General features: G+C 36.5%; 2 protein-coding genes across 2 annotated transcripts in view; one reads left to right on the top strand and one right to left on the bottom strand.

Moving 5' to 3' along the window:
- LOC136031953 (uncharacterized) overlaps positions 1-15238 on the bottom strand; it is a 55475-nt gene extending 40237 nt beyond the window's left edge. The window contains exons 1-2 of the mRNA XM_065711963.1: positions 14848-15238; positions 9249-9373 (exon numbers count right to left, since the gene is read on the bottom strand). Of these exons, the coding sequence (XP_065568035.1) occupies positions 9249-9373; positions 14848-15135 (413 nt within the window). The 5' untranslated portion in view covers positions 15136-15238. The remainder of the gene's footprint in view (positions 1-9248; positions 9374-14847) is intronic.
- The window catches only part of LOC136031952 (adenosine deaminase-like), a 233178-nt gene that overhangs the window by 51123 nt on the left and 164281 nt on the right, over positions 1-17774 (top strand). The window contains exon 2 of the mRNA XM_065711961.1: positions 5883-5978. Coding sequence (XP_065568033.1) covers positions 5943-5978 — 36 coding nt within the window. The 5' untranslated portion in view covers positions 5883-5942. The remainder of the gene's footprint in view (positions 1-5882; positions 5979-17774) is intronic.

The following is a 17774-nucleotide window of genomic DNA, read 5'->3' as shown; positions in this document are numbered from 1 at the left end:
CTGATTTCAATTGCTTCTCGAACTACTTGCTTTATGCCTAGATCATGGCTAATAATGGCTGATTCTTCAAAAAGTATTTTGTGGCTAGGATTTTCGAAAACATGGCTGCTTAAAGCAGAATCAAAAGAAACAGAGGTAATATTAGAATCCAGAGCTTTGGTGACATCATCTTTATGTTGTTGTAGGGTTTTCTCGAAATTCTGGTGGGTTCTCCCTCGGTAGAATTTGCCACAGTCGCATGGTATTTGATAGACACCTCTTTAGCGAGTAACTGGAGTCTTATCTTTACCAGAATTTAGGAGATTTATGATTTTCAAATTTTTGGTAAATAAAGCATACAGATTATTTTGTGTGCATAGTTTTTTAATATTTCTAGTGATTTTTGGGATATATGGGAGGTGAATTATGCTTTGGAGCTTTTCGGGATTCTCACATAGTAAATTATCGTTGATTTTATGGGAGTGTCTTTCCACTCTACGGCTAATTGTATTACTAATAGATATAAGAGGATACCCATTTCCAAAAAGTATGTCCCTGATAAAGTCTGGTTTAGCTGTGATGTAGGAATCAGAACAAATGTTTAGGGCACGATCGACGAGAGATATTACGACACCTCTTTTAACTTGTGGGGGATGGTTTGATTCAAAATGTAAATATCTATTGTTTTGTGTTGGTTTTCTATAAATAGTAAAATTGAGTTCGTCTAAGTTATGAATAATTAGAACATCTAGGAATGAGATTTTATTTGCAATTTCAATTTTTAAAGTAAACTGTAAATTCCTATCATATGTATTATGGTGATCTAAAAAAAAACCCTAAGTTCATTTTCTTAAGACAGCGGGAAACAAATTAGAATGAATATTTCGACCCTATGTCCAAGGGCCGTCCTCAGCAATACAAATAAGAAAAAACAACTTACAAAAGAATAAAATCAATAAAACTAAAATGAACAGTTTTTCACTAGAACTTTTAATTTCCTTTAAAATGAGCCCTCTTGCAACATTCTAGGACCAATGGGTCGATACAATCACCCCTGGGAAAAAACACATAAACACACATCCGTGATCTGTCTTCTGGCAAAAAATACAAATTCCACATTTCTGTAGCTAGAAACTTCAAACTTCTACAATAGAATTCTCTGAAACGCTGAATCTTGACAGTGTGATCTTTGTCAAGATTCTACGACCTTTAGGGAGTGTTTCCCCCTGTTTTCTAAAATAAGGCAAATTTTCTCAGGCTCTTAACTTTTGACGGGTAAGACTGAACTTGAGGAAACTTATATATTTAAAATCAGCATAAAAATACGACTCCTTTGATTTAACTATTGGCATCAAATTTCCATTTTTTACAGTTTCTGTTACTATTGAGCCGGATCTCTTTGTGTTATTAAATAAAAAAAAACTAGTTTTTTTTAACTGAAAGTAAGGAGCGACATTAAAACTTAAAACGAACAGAAATTACTCCGTATATGAAATGGGTTGTCCCCTCCGCAGTCCCTCGCTCTTTACGCTAAAGTTTTTAATTGTTTTAAAAAGTAGAATTGTGGCAAAGAGTCAAACTTTAGCGTAAAGAGCGAGGGACTGCGGAGGGGACAACCCATTTCATATACGGAGTAATTTCTGTTCGTTTTAAGTTTTAATGTCGCTCCTTACTTTCAGTTAAAAAAAACTAGTTTTTTTTTTATTTAATTTCTGAACGTTTTTGAATTAATGCATGTTTGATTTTGGCTCTCCGCACATAAATTATTGAAATGAAATTAGTATATTAATTTTTTTTTGGCTAAAACGTCTGTACACTTCCCAATAACCATTACTATATGTAAACACTGGTCAAAGTTTGTAACTTGCAGCCCCTCCCCCAGGAATTGTGGGGGAGTAAGTCATTCCCAAAGACATAGTTATTATGGTTTTCGACTATGCGGAACAAAAGGGCTATCTTAAAATTTTAATCTGTTGACTTTTGGAAAAAAATTAGCGTGGGAGGGGGCCTATTTGCCCTCCAATTTTTTTATCACTGAAAAGGGCACTAGAACTTTTCATTTCCGTAAGAATGAGCCCTCTTGACCACCTTGACACTCTAAGACCACCTGGTCGATACGATGACCCCTGGGGAAAAGAAAAAAACAACAACAAACAAACATTTAAACACGCACCCGTGATTTGTCTTCTGGCAAAAAATATGAAATTCCACATTTTTTTAGATAGGAGCTTGAAATTTTTGCTATAGAGTTCTCTGATATGCCGAATGCGATAGTGTGATTTTCGTTAAGATTCTATGACTTTTAGGGGATGTTTCCCCCTTTTTTCCAAAATAGGGCAAATTTTCTCAGGCTCGTAACTTTTGATGACAAAGACAAATTAATTGGAACTTATATATTTAGAATCAGCGTGAAAATTCGATTCTTTTGATGTATCTTTTAGCATCAAAATTCCGTTTTTTAGAGTTCCGTTTACTATTGAGCCGGGTCGCCCCTTACTACAGTTCTTTACCACGAACTGTTTGAAAAGAAAATAATTCGGTATTTCGCGGCTTCTGACATTATTACTCCTTTGCGGAAGTTAGGCTCAAAATTGAAAAATGATTATATTTTTTCTCTGGGCCCCTTCCACCTCTTAGTTCGTTTATTTTCCCGTTAGTTTTCACCTGTTTTCGCTTTATAGTTGTGTTATCTCTTAGCAGTTCTTTCGTTAGTTGAGTTATGGTTGTGGTATATATGTTTTATCGCTCGTATAGTTGTGTTATTTTCAAATTATACTCCATAATAGAGAGGCTCCGAACACCCAGCATTGTATATTAAGCTCTGAATTTGACGTTTTTTCTAACGTGACCAGATTCGTCCTGCACCCTTTTCATTGAATTTTTTCCCCCATGGCATATTTCTCCAAGGAAAGATCCTCCCACATAGCCCCCTCCCTCAACCCTACCCCCAAAACCAAAAAAATCCCCCTGAAAACGTCTGTACACTTCCCAATAACCATTATTATATGTAAAAACTGGTTGAAGTTTGTAACTTGCAGCCCCTCCCCCAGGAACTGTGGGGGAGTAAGTCACCCCCAAATACATAGTTATTATGATTTTCGACTATGCTGAACAAAATGGCTATCTCAAAATTTTGATCCGTTGACTTTGGGAAAAAAATGAGCGTGGGAGGAGGCCTAGATGCCCTCCATTTTTTTTGGTCACTTAAAAAGGGCACGAGAACTTTTCATTTCCGTTAGAATGAGCCCTCTTGCGACATTCTAGGACCACTTGGTCGATACGATGACCCCTGGGGAAAAAAAAAACAAAAAAAAACAAACAAATAAACACGCACCCGTGATTTGTCTTCTGGCAAAAAATGCAAAATTCCACATTTTTGTAGATAGGAGCTTGAAACTTCTACAGTAGGGTTCTCTGATACGCTGAATCTGATGGTGTCATTTTCGTTAAGATCCTACAACTTTTAGGGGGTGTTTCCCCCTATTTTCCTAAATAAGGCAAATTTTCCCAGGCTCGTAACTTTTGATGGGTAAGACTAAACTTGATGAAACTTATATATTTAAAATCAGCATTAAAATGCGATTCTTTTGATGTAGCTATTGATATTAAAATTCAATTTTTTAGAGTTTTGGTTACTATTGAGCCGGATCGCTCCTTACTACAGTTCGTTACCACGAACTGTTTGACAGTCCGAACTTACCACTAACTGGTTTTTTCCATGAGGTATTTTCCCCGGGGGAGGGGTAATTTTCAGTGTTTTTTTACCGTGGGGAGGGTGTATTTCCGCGGGGGTATTTTCCTCGGGGGAGGGGGGGTATTGTTGACGAGTTTTTCCGCGGGGAGTATTTTCCGGTGGGGAGTATTTTCCACCGGGGTATATTTTCGGGGGTGGGTATTTTATGGGGGGAAATTGCCAAGGAAGGGGGGTTAATGCCTAAAACCAAAATATCCCCTCAGAAAATACCCTTCCAGGGAAAATACCCCCCTGGGAATACCCCCGAGGAAAATACCTCCCCGCAGAAAACAACGCCAAAGGAAAATACCCCACCCCCCGGAAAATACACCCCGCGTGGAAAATACCCCCGATAAATACCCCCCTAGGAAATACTCCCCGTGGAAAATAAGGCTTTCCAAATTTGAGAATGTTATTGAGTCGTGTTTTTTTTTTCTGTAAGGAGAAAGAATTGTGGTACTTATGTATTGTACGCCACTCACTCAAGTTTATGCTGGGTAAAAATCGGGAACAAACCGTTTTCTTCGCTGGTTGCTTTGAGTTTAGCGCGAGACAAGACAAAGACAAGTGAAAGAACAGATAGGAAATATATATTTTGGGCTATATATTTACACATAAGAGGGGGGAGGAGTATTCAAACATTTTGAGGTCAGAAAAAATTTTTTTGACTTTAACAAATAAAGGTGAAGGTGTATTAGGACTCTAAGGAATAAATATAAGAATATGTATATAAAACTGACAATGCATGGTAATTTCTTTGTTTTTTGTTTTTTTAAGGGGCAAATTTTTATCTGGTCCTGAGGTGTTATCAGCCATACTCATTTTAATTTTTGCTCGTTTTGAGTTTTACTAGGTTATCTATTCTAATTTCTCTTAGTTTTGGGTTTAATTTATTTATTAATGGTGATTTGTGGCAGTCTTACACCTGGAAGATAAGAAAAACAAACTCGTAGAGTTAGACAACGCTTTCTTCTGTAAAAACTTAAACAATAATAATTTGTTGGTTCTCGAAGCCAACTATCCTTTCAAAGGATAGCTAGACCTTCTTAAACTTTTTGGTGCCATATGTTTTAGATTAAAAATCCCATAGAAAATGCAAAATTTTTGAGATGGCCAAATTAGATGAAAGTCTTATAAACTAATCTAGGTTTTGCTCATTTGAGTAATGGAAAATAACCCCTTTTGCTACAGCAGAACTACAAAAAAATAGGTAGCTAAGGAAGGGTTCTAGGCGTTCAGAAAATACCCCAACAAGGAAATACCCATCGGAAAATATACCCACCGCAAAAATACCCCCTGGAATATACCCCCTGCGGAAAATACCCCTTCCTCAGAAAATACCCTCGCGGAAAATACTCCCCGCCCTGTGGAAAATAAGGCTTCCAAATTTGACACTTTTATTTGATTTTTTTTCGTTGAAAAGTGCTAAGGAACGAAAAGAAAGGGAATTTACGCACCAGAAGTATCTTAAAAACTTAGAAAAAAAACGTATATCTATTTGTGTTGAAAAGACTTCCATACGAACTTTTGCAGTTTTTGGCAGTAGCGGGTACCAAATAAAAAAAAAAATGAAGAAGAAAAAATGTAGGTGAACAATCGTCAAAATTAAGCTAAACCATATGACACCAACAATTTTAAGAAGGTTTAGCTATCCTTTGAAAGGATAGTTGGCTTCGAGAACCAACGAATTATTATTGTTTAAGTTTTTACAGACGAAAGCGTTGTCAAAATCTAATAGTTTATTTTTCTTATCATCCGAGTGTAAGACTACCACAAATCACCATTGATAAATAAATGAAATCCAAAACGAACAGAAATTGCAATAGATCAAACTAGTAGATCAAAAAAGGTTTGAGTTTGACAACACCCATTTGTTCTTCAGACCAGAACATAATTTGCATTTAACTTAAAAAAAAACAACAGTGTATTGTCAGAGTGATATTCCGATCACAAATTCAAGAGGCGCCAGCTTTAGGCAGACAGATATCAAAGATGTTTTTCGTTTATCTTCAAACCAGAAAGTCAGAGCAGTCGTAATTAATTTAGCATCTGTGGAATTATTTGCCTCCGAATAATAGTTCTTACAGCCGTGAAGATACATGGGATTTGATTGAAAATGAAACACAGATGAATAAAAGAATTTACCCTTGCTGTAGTTTTTTTTTTCTAGGGGACTTCAATGCATATACTAGTGAAGAGGACGAGTTGCAGGCTGGTGAGCCCCTTGTAAATGAGCCAGGTCAGAATGTTTGTTTGGAGAATGAATGTGAGTATGTTTTCGCTATTAGGAAAAGTAGGGATAGGTCTCGGAAAATAAATAGATGGGAAAGGAATTTAATAAATTTTTGTAAAAAGGAAGGGTCATTAATTATGAAGGAAAAATTAGGAAGACATTTGGGTGTGGGTGATTTTACGTAATATAGTGGGTTTAGCCCGACCTTGAGTGGTTATATTTTATGTAGTTTATCTCTGTGGCCTCGGGCGGTGGACCTCAGGGTCCTAGAGTTGTTCGGATCTGACCATTTGCCAGTGAGTATAAAGCTGAGAGCGTGTGCTCGGCGGTCTGAAAGGGTAAAGGAAATGTTAACGTGTGAGGAAAGGATCCGTAATCCAGTTTGAATAGCAAAGGAAAAAGAAGAACTGGGTCTAAATGGAACTAGAAGGTGAAGAATTTCAGAATGATTGCCAACAAAAAACAAAAAATCTATGTCAACAAAAAATTGGGGATCAGTTGGAAAAGATGAATTGTAATTCGTGTCCAAGAACAGATGGTATATCTATAAAGGTCCTGAGGTTAGGAAGAACAACTTTGATACCGATGTTTGCCGCAATTTTCTCATTTGTAGTGAAGAAAGCTTGTTGATCTCGCTCATGGGACACTTTGGTTGCAGTGCCTCTTTTTAAGAAAGGCAATAGGAAGTAACATAAAAACGTTAGGTCTATCTTTATGGGAAATGTGGTAAGTAAATTGTTTTGTAAGGCTCTGGAATGTAGGCTAATAGATTGGTTAGATGAGGAGAAAATATTTAGCCCGATGGAAGTGGGATTCAGATCAACATTCAGCACTGTTTCCCATATTTTTACTTTGGATATACTGAGAGGGAAAAATGCTAGAGGGGAAAATAGTCGGCTATTTGTAACCTTTTTAGACCTGAAAATTACATTTGGCTCGGTAAATAGAAGGTTGTTAATTGAAAGTCTGTTAGAAATAGGCTTGCCGTCTTGTTTTGTAGCAAAAATAACAGATATGTATCGGAGGGTGAAATTTGTTGTGAGGGTTATGGGAAACTTTTCTAGACTGGCTAGGCTACGTCTCATTGGGGTGTGAAACAAGGGTATACTTTATCTCCCAAGTTTTTCTCCTAGTTTGTTAATAATTTAAATAGTTTTATGAAAATTAATGGAGCCCCTTATGTATCTTTGGATTGGTTTAGACTATCATGTATGTTATTCGCAGATGACATTGCTCTAGTGGTGGGTAGTAGAGATAATCTCCAGAAGCAATTAGATATAATAAAAAATTATCTAGAAAAGAAGGATTTAGAGTTGAATCCTAAGAAGTCAATAGTAACAGTATTTAGGAGCATAGGGGCTATTGATTTCGAGGTTCATTTTAATTTTGGAGGTTAAGTTTAGTGCATTAAGGGGGATGTCTAGGCATGTAGAAGATTGTAATTTAAGAGTTAATAGGCTAATAAATATGCTTTTGAGAAGTAATTTAGGTCAGCTAGTTGACACGAGGATCCAAAAAGAGTTTTTCAGACAAAAGTAGCTTCTAGTCTACATTGGGGTTCTGAGGTTTGGGATTTTGCTAAAGCAGCTAAGCTAGAAGTAGTTCAGCTAAGATATTTTAATAGAATTTTGGGCTTGAAGGATTCATTTATTTCAGTGGCACTGAAAGGAAATTTGGGACTTTCCACCTTAAGGAGTCTTAGATTGGTTAAAATGGTGAAATTCGGGTAAAAAATAATTAGGCTTCCCAGAGTTTGGCTTCTTAAGGCAGCTTATTTGGAGAGCTTGAAGGACGGTAGACGTCATACGTGGCCAAATCAGGCCAAGAAAATACTGGTCCTTTCTGGCCTTTCGAAGATGTGAAACGAAGGAAAAAGCCCAATGGGTGAAAGTGTGTCAGTATGGAAAAAGTTCAGCGAACCCTAAATGACCAAGAAATCTAAGAGTGGCAAGCTCATAAGCACTAACCTACGTCTTTAATGATTTACTGTCAAGCTAAAGACTGTTGGGAGGAAGAGGTTTTTTGGAAATTTGAGTTGAATAAGGAGGATCTGAAGAACTTGTTGTTGGTAAGAGGGGAAAGTTTGAATTTAGGAAAGAGAAGGAAATTTTTAGGAGAGTTTAGGCTGGTGGTCGGCCCCTACTTTTGTCCTATGTGTGGATATGTGAATGAAACCTTGTTTCATTTTGTATCCGAGTGTGAAGAGCTGTCTGAGCTGCGGAATGGATATTTTGGACGAGTAGTTGGGAGTGAATGCTGGTTAATTGAATAGATAGCTGAGAGGAATGCATGTGATGTGCTATAAAACAGTTGTTTAAGCTTCTTTGTTTAGGGATTAAACAAAGGGAATTATATTTGAGAGGATAGCTTGTTACGGTTCTTATGATTGATGTTGGCTGGTTAATATGTTGAACTTTCCTTTGTGTTTTTTTTTTGTTTGTTTTTTTTTCTAAAGTTGTATTTTGTTCCTGAGCTTTCTTTGTAGACTGTATTCTGTGTTGCTATTTTCCGCAGGCTTTTTGTAATAAATCTTATCTTATTAAGGCTTATAACTTTCACAACTGGGAGAGGAGGCTATAACCAAATCCTGTTTGTAGTAATTTTTGTTCGTTTATATTTGTTATGATGATTGTTTATTTGAAATACTGCAAGTTTTGGGTATCTTTTGTTCTTTGATGACGATTTTCGGTTCTTTGAGCTTTAGTTATTAAAGGGCAAAAAATTTAGCATCGAATGAGCTCTTCTCCAGCTTTCTGTGGTCATCAGTTCTGTATGATGATGAAAGAGAAAACTGTATATTTTGCTAACTAGGGGTTTCTCTTTTGTCTTTTTATTTTTCTCTCTCTCTTCCTCCTCCACTAGCCCTCATCTTCTTTCTCTCTTTCTCTATCCCTCTCCCTTTCTCTGTCTACATTTCTGTTTCTCTCTCTTCCTCTTTATCTCTTTCTTTCGCGTTCTCTCTGTCTTTACCTCTCTTTATTCCTTGTTTAAAAAAAAGAAATTTACCAATATTTTTGTTTTTTCGATAAATTTTCCCTGACTTGTTTCTCCCTGTATTAGTTTCGTCAAGAACCCGAAAATAGCACTTTAGAATACTTTATAATCTATTGCCTGTACAAGGCAAGTGTAAAAAATATTTTTGATTAGTTTTATTCAGGGAGGGGGACTAAGAAAAAGTGGAGAAAGAGAATTTGAAAAAAAATACCAAAGTTTGAGCGAAATAACACCATTCCAAGATGTATAAGATGGCCAAGTTTGATCCGTGTTTAATTTTTATAATAAATGATCGAAGTATAAACTTACGTGCTAAAATTCGCCTTTTCTCCTCCAAGCACAAGACAGACAAATCCTGATATAACGAAGAAGCAACCAGTCCAAATTCCTTGTTCACCCTCTGAAAGAATGCTGCTGTTCAAAATTAAGCCCGCCTGAAAACACAGAATCTAGAAAAAACTCAAAACGTTTGTCTGCATTAATTTAAATGACTTTACCAACCAGCTTCCTCATTTATTTATTTTTCAAATTTAGCTATGTGCTGATTTTTTATAGGGAACTATTCCTTTTTCTTATTTTAGATTAGTACAAACCTCTTGACAGTAAAAATAAACGAGTTGACTCAGGGTAGCATAAGGACACCCAAAGGAGAGAAAAAAGGGGGATATTGTATCCTCCTCATACTTGCTAAAATCTATAATTCAATGTTTATACCTCATGAATTTTTCATCTGTAAAAGTAGTAAAAAGCGTATCCACGTTTACTTTTTCTGGTTTTGTAAACATTTTCTTGGAATTCCCACTATCGTTCAGAAATAGATAAAGTATCGAAAAATATGGAAAATTTGATAGTACTGTTGAGATGGATCGACAATACGATCAATTTCTTAAGACATTCTAGAGAAAATAGAAAGGATTTTCACCTTAACTGTCTTATTTCATGAATAAGTAGTTTTGTCGCCATAGCTTTAATGAAACTTAGCGATCTATTATGAGTGTTTATGTTTTATGCATTTTGAGTGTTTTATTGTTATGTGTTATCGAGCTATTATGAGCTATCCATTATCTATTTGTAAGCTATCATTAGTATTAGGAGTTATTTATTGTCGTCCTTTTCGTCAGAAGTGTTGTTTTGTAGAGGCCATGTATTGAGGGCATAAATAAATTATTAGCAATTATTCTTATTTGGAAAAGCTCTGAATTGAAAAAAAAAAAATGAATCACTAAGGCAATCAGTTTTTTTTTTAATTAAAATAAACTCCATAGTGTTGAATAAGTAAAGAATGATTTGTGTCCACGTATAATTTCTTTTTCCGTCCACTTCCTATAGAAAAGATTGTTAAAGGCTTGGGAGACCCTTTATATTGTAAATTGATAGTTCTAATGTACTTTTTGGGGACCACATCTGACCAAAGGGCTATTGGCTCCCCTTAAATACCCTTTTCTTTCTTAGGCATTAGTGACCCATATGGAGCCTGGTAACATTTTTGTTAATTTTTTTTATCACAATGATCGAAAGGAAAAAAAAAATAATAAATAAGTCTTTAGAGACGACTTTACCTAGACACCTCCAAGGACAATGGCCCAAAATTACACAAAAGGCTAGTTCTTCACAGGTATATTTTAGTAGATAAAGTAGGCTTGCTTCACCTAGTTAAAACCGAAGTTTTGTAAAGAATTTGAACCTGTAAAATTGGAAACGAAATTAAGATCTTTAGGCTTCATACTCCTTCCGTCAACAGCCCAGTTTTCAACTGAAAGGCGGGTATGTTGCAGTTTTTTTTAACTGGAATTATGGTGAAATAATTATAATTTCTCCACTCTAAGCATTTTCCAAGATTTCCAGTTTCCCACCACAACTCCCCCCAATGTCACTGGATCCAGCCGGGATTTAAAATAAGAGCTCTGAGACACGAGGTCCTTCTAAATATAAAATTTCATTAAAATCCGATAGCCCGTTGGTAAGTTAAGAATACCTTATTTTTTTAATTTTTCCGAATTAACGGTCCTTCCACCCCCCCCCCCTCAAGATGGTTAAATCGGGGAAGCAACTATTTCTAATTTAATCTGGCTGGGTCCCTGATACGCTTGCCAACTTTTACCGATCGCTATAATGATCACGTATCTAGTTTCGGATCTTCTTCACGTAAAGTTCGGGGTGGTCCTGGATTCAAATCGTAAACCTCTCGCACCCTAAGCGAGAATCATACCCCGAGTCCAAAAGTCATACTTAAGAAGAACAATCATTTCTTTTATCGGCAGATAGAATTCTTCTCAACTATCTTGTTCGCTCGCCCCCCCCCCCCCCCAGATGGTCGAATCGGAGAAGAGACCATAATTTAATCCAGTCTGGTCCCTGATACGCCTGCCAACTTACATCGTTCTAGCTTATCTGGAAGTAACCAAATTAGCAAATCCCCCAAAGAGAGCGTATTCGGTCTGGTTATGTCAGAAATGTATCTAGGACAAGTACTTATTTTTCCCAACAAGTTTCATCCCGATTTCTACACTAAGCATTTTCCACGATTTCCGGTTTCCCCCTCTAACTCCCTCCAATGTAACCTGATCTGATCAGATTTAAAATGAGAGCTCTGAGACAGGAGGTCCTTCTAAATATCAAATTTCGTTAAGATCTGATCACCCATTCGCAAGTTAAAAACTTAAAACGAACAGAAATTACTCCGTATATAAAATGGGTTGTCTCCTCCGCAATCCCTCGCTCTTTACGCTAAAGCTTTTAATTGTTTTAAAAAGTAGAATTGTGGCAAAGAGTCAAACTTTAGCGTAAAGAGCGAGGGATTGCGGAGGAGACAACCCATTTTATATACGGAGTAATTTCTGTTAGTTTTGAGTTTTAATGTCGCTCCTTACTTTCAGCTAAAAAAATTAGTTTTTTTTTATTTAATTTCTGAACGTTTTTGGATTAATGCATGTTTGGTTTTAGCTCTCCCCACATAAATTATTAAAATGAAATTTGTATATTAATTCTTTTTTTGGATAAATGGCTTTCTCTTAGTTTTGATCAGACGATTTTGAGAAATAAGGGGCGGAGAAAGAGGCCTAGTTGCCCTCCAATTTTTCGGTTGCTTAAAAAGGCAACTAGAACTTTTAATTTTTAACGAACGTTTTTATAAGTAAAAAATATACGTAACTTATAAATTAGCAACTTACGTAACAAACTTTCATAATCTTATATTTTTATTATGTATACAAGGGGGTTTGTATCCTCGTTAATACCTCACTCTTTACACTAAATCTTAAGTTTTGTCCCAATTCTTTAAAAATGACCCCTGGATCAGAAAGGCCGTAGAATAAATAGTTGAAATTACTAAAAATACTTTAGCATAAAGAGCGAGGTATTTATCTCCTCCTAAATACCTCGCTCTTTATGCTAAAGTATTTTTAGAACCCCTCATATGCGTAATAATCTCTGTTCGTTTTAAGTTTCAATGCTACTCCTACCTTTCATTTGAAAAAAACGTTTTCATGTTTATTTTTCATTGTTTTCTTATAGTAATGCTAGAAAATCATGCGCCCTTTTCCTTGAATTTTTCTTCCCCCATGACAGATTCCTCCAAGGAAAGATCCTCCAACATAGCCCCCTCCCCTCAGCCCCACCCCCCAAACAAAATAAAATCCCCCTGAAAACGTCTGTACACTTCCCAATAACCATTACACTATGTAAACACTGGTCAAAGTTTGTAACTTGCAGCCCCTCCCCCAGGGATTGCAGGGGAGTAAATCATCCCCAAATACATAGTTATTATGGTTTTTGACTATGCTGAACGAAATGGCTATCTCAAAATTTTGATCCGTTGACTCTGGGAAAAAAATGAGCGTGGGAGGGGGCCTAGATGCCCTCCAATTTTTTTGGTCACTTAAAAAGGGCACTAGAACTTTTCATTTCCGTTAGAATGAGCCCTCTTGCGACATACTAGAACCACTTGGTCGATACGATTACCCCTGGGAGAAAGAAAAAAAAACAAAAAAAAAACAAATAAACACTCACCCGTGATTTGTCTTCTGGCAAAAAATACAAAATTCCACATTTTTGTATATAGGAGCTTGAAACTTCTACAGTAGGGTTCTCTGATACGCTGAATCTGATGGTGTGATTTTCGTTAAGATTCTATGACTTTTAGGGGGTGTTTACCCCTATTTTCTTAAATAAGGCAAATTTTCTCAGGCTCTTAACTTTTGATGGGTAAGACTAAACTTGATGAAACTTATATATTCAAAATCAGCATTAAAATGCAATTCTTTTGATGTAGCTATTGATATCAAAATTCAATTTTTTAGAGTTTTGGTTACTATTGAGCCGGGTCGCTCCTTACTACAGTTCGTTACCACGAACTGTTTGACAAAACAAACTTAGGTTTCAGAGTAAGAACTAATTAAGTGTTTATTCCGCTCAAAACAAGCTAGATCCACAATCAGTCCTAAGCCTGTAAGTCCTAACTTGGTGTAAAACAATAAAATCCGAGCTTCAGAATGTCAGTGAGGTGGGGTAAAATGAGGTAAGTCTAAGAATAAGTTTACAGGTCTGGGAGGTAGTATCTCATTTTTAGGCCAAATCAGGACTTAGTCCTAGCGTTCAGCGCTCCAGAATGTAGCTAGGAATTAGATTAAATTGCACCAAGTGAGGACTCACGTCGCTTGTCTGTGACTTAGAATTTGGCCTATTTCTTCCCTAAGCCAGGCCAAAGTTCATTTTTGCACCAAATACAGGTTTATATCAGTTTTGAATAGTGTTAAGACTTCAATATTTTTTTTGCTGATACTTTGTTTGCAGCTTATCCTTTGCTAGTTCTTTACATAGGTTCAGGAATCAGCTCTTTTTTGCACTACGTTTCCAAAACTCAGCAGCTTAGACTTCGCTGATTTTACGGTTAGCTGCTTTTGTCCTTAGCGATGCTTGCCTTATTTTGCATTTAGGCAGTCAGTAGCTTGGACCTATCTGCTTTTGTTCTGAGACCAAGGATCCTTGCATGATCTCAGTTTAAACAAACTGCAACATATCTACTATTCTGCTAAAGTGTTGACGGTTGAGGGCAGTGGCGCATTCAAAAATAATTAGGGAAGGAATGACCAGGGTCCCTGGGCCAACCAACGTTAGAGTTTCTAAAATTCCTTAGAAAAACCGGTATTCTAACGAAATGTTTTAAGCTTTACAGCTTATTTTTTTATTGAGAAGTTGGGGCTATAGACCCCTTAGCCCCGTGGGTGTACGCCTGGTGGAGGGTTGTTGAAGAGTCTCGGGATCAATCTGTGCCAATAATAACACAGTGTTCCACAGACAGATTCTGTTTATGGTTCTGGTTACAACATGATTTTACATGGCCATCCTTTCCATGAGAGTGCTAAAGCATGTAACGGACCAGTTGCACTTTTGTAGCTCTTGCCCTTACGGATGGGTTATATATGCCACCTTCCACCCTGCAGGCTATTTTCAGTCACTTTCATTAGTCAAAATGAAATGGATATTTCAAAATTTTGGTCCAATGACAGGGGGCTAAGAAAAAAGAGAGCACGGAAGGAGGAAAACCCGTTTTTCAATCGCTTTCAGCCCTTAGATCTTTAAATTTTCGATTGAATCCTAAGTTTGAAGCCTACTGACTTTTTATGACGATCTCTCTTGTGCAAAGTGGCCAAAAACAACAAGTGTTGAAAACACCACTTTTTACTGAAGTCAACGCCGTTGCGTCGACCGTGATATTCTAGTCAACCCTTCTGCGTGGCTTACTGTCACAGCTATTTTCAAAGACTCAAAGTACACCTATAGAACATTTTAAGCATTAAAGAGTGAATTAGAAATGATTTTCCACATTAAAAGAGCAAAATTAGGTTTTCAGTAAATTTGTGCTACTGTAAGAGCAGTGCACGTAGTTATTTAACACATAAATAATCACCTGTATCGCTATCGCTGATAGTCCTATTATAATCTGCATGGCCGAAAATTGCCTCATGGAAGTGCAATATTTCTTTAACCGCCTTCCATGTCTTCTTCTCTGCCTTGTCGAAGTATTTGTTCGTCTTCCAGAAGCTCGTGTGTCATTATCTGTTTCTGAAGAACGTTGAGTCTCCCTCCGCCTTGTTCGACTCCTTCGAGGACTAGTTAATCCCGTAACATTTAGAGTGGATAATTCCGTTCTTCCATTTTCTTCTGTTTGACTGTTACCTCTTTGTTGGGAATCCATCCCTGCAGAAAATTCCACAAATGTTTCTCAAATCTATCACAAACAATACACTTTCTCTTGCAATGATGTCTGCTTTTTATCTTTGCACAATAGCGTATTAAAAAGAATGATATGAAAAATCTGAACTGATAAGAATGTATTTGGATATTGTTTTCTTATCAACTGCTTTAACTTACGTTAATAAAAATAAATCAATATTGCCAAACACCAGAGGAAAAGATCTAGAAATTAGAGGATTTATAGTACCATAAAATGACTATGATCAAAAAGCTATGATATGACCTTTTCATTGTTATCTTAAGTTCAATCATTTATTATTCACATATACATATATATATTTCATACGGGCCCATGGGGAGACAAGCTCGAAAAACTAGGCCTGGACAAAGATAAAACTAGACCTACGTTGCCCGGGCAACGTGAAGTGTTGCCGCAACCTTTGTTAAAACTTTGACTAAAAACACTTTGACTATCACTAAAACACTAAAAACACTTTGACTAAAGTTTTGCGAGAGCAACACTTTTGTTTTGTTTCTTCGCTATCGATCAGTAATCACATGATCAAAGGCTATTCCTCAGCGTTGAAAAAACAACAACAAAATAGTATCGAAAGAAGGGACTAAATTGACTTTGCAGCCAGTTGAACTTTATCCTTTTCAATCGTAGACATCGTGACGGATGAAAACTTGGAACAATATCTTATATAATCTAGTTGGTATTATAAAGCTATCCGTAACTTTTCAGGATTAAAATACCATAGGTTACACTAATTATTACGAAACTACCTCATTGTTTTACGTTATCGTTTGTACCCGTCGCATAAACACTTAATTCTGTCAGATTTAAAGAGATCGAATACAATATGCACCAATTTGCACAAATTTCTAGCCCAAAGTGAACAGATTCTTACATACAAATCCCACTCCCGTGATAGACATCATTTTCACTGGAAATAAATAAATGGGTACACAAACTAGCAAAAGTTGCAAACCCTTCATAGCTGAAGATGATTGTAGCCCAACAACCGATTATACAAGTCCCCTGCATGTCTTACCGCTGGAACCAAATTGGTTTTACCATCATATACACTGGAAACAAATAATAGATACACAAACTGGCAAAGTTGTTAACCCCTCATTGCCGAAGGTGATTATTACCTAACAGTCGACTCTTGCATACATGTCCTCTATATGTCTCACAATTTGTATAGGCCTAGATTTCGTTTTAGTGTGTACCTTACTACTGAAGTTGGCAACCCCTTGAAACTTTCAAACTGGTATACCTCATGAAGGAATTTTTGTACCGAAAACTGGATTTCATATACTTTGATCAGCTCATCAAGAGCTATCGATTGCCGTCAAAAAAAATTCTATCTAACTTAGTTCAAAAGTTGATTTTTTTTTTTTTTGCTGCAGGCCAACTTTCTAACGTCACCGCTTAGAAAGGAGCAAAGGATAAGCTCCAATTTCTTTAGCAATGAGAGATCTATAAAGTTTATTAGGCACATCTGATACCATTTTTCTACCGCAATCCCAAGTCCGAAAAACCGAATGATAAACTCAGCTGAAATCACGAACAGAAATGGGTAGAAACAATAGATGGCAGCACTTTCGGACCCGTGGGAAAATGCCACATTTTTGCTTCTGTAAATTTTTCTATTTATCACTCAAGGAAGATATATTAGCTGTGGGGCTGGGTAACTCCCGCATATATTTAACACATATAGATTTTAGTCCGCCTTCAATTTGAAAGTGGTGCCTGCCTGCTTGCCTGCTAGAACGGAGCTTTCCACTCGAAAGCAGAAACATGGTTTGATGAAATGAAAGCTTGGCTGCACAACTTCAGAATACTCTCTCTGACATAGGCTCCACTTCACTTCGCACACCTCCACCTACTGACTCCACTTCACTTCGCACACCATAGGCTCTTGCTTGTAGACAAGCAAAAACCATCCTTTTTGGCCCCAGGCAAGAGTTCTGTGGAGCTTTCCAAAATGTAATGTCATATTCATTAATCCGGCCTGAGGTCCACACTTTCCGTAAAAACTGCATAGGAAAAAAAAACGGGACAAAACCTAAGTGTTTCGCTCGCAACACAATGACACTACAATACAAAGATAAATACGATGGCAAAGACATAATAACACAACAATAATATGAAAGTAGCAGCTAACGCAGGATCCGTAAATAAATACAAACATTTCAAAATCATTAAATATAAATTAGCACTACAAGATAACCTTATTTTATTAAATAGACACTAAACCTTAATTTATTAAATAGGCACTAAATTAAAGATAATCTTGAACTAAATGAAATTTAAGATTCCTTCTTATTAATTGGATAGAAGAAAATTTATCAATACGATCCTTGTGAGTATCGCAGCACCGGACTATTGACACAAAATTTATATCTCCCAGTACTTGTCAATGTTGATATTCTTTTTGTGTCGATTGTCATAATTATGTAAATCTTCTGACTTGAGGAACTGAAAGTATATCTAGATAAGTGTATAAAGATGCTTCAGAAGACTTGTTTGAAAGGGCAATAGGTGATGGAATAAAAAGTTTCAGGAATCTTAGGGCTTTAATTTGTATAATCTGCATTGGTTTAATATGGCTTTTAAATGTAGATAAGTAT

Source organism: Artemia franciscana, chromosome 10, assembly GCF_032884065.1.
Source record: "Artemia franciscana chromosome 10, ASM3288406v1, whole genome shotgun sequence".
NCBI classification, from domain to species: domain Eukaryota; kingdom Metazoa; phylum Arthropoda; class Branchiopoda; order Anostraca; family Artemiidae; genus Artemia; species Artemia franciscana.
The sequence above is the reverse complement of the archived record's forward strand: the minus strand, read 5'-3'. Positions and strand labels throughout refer to the sequence as shown.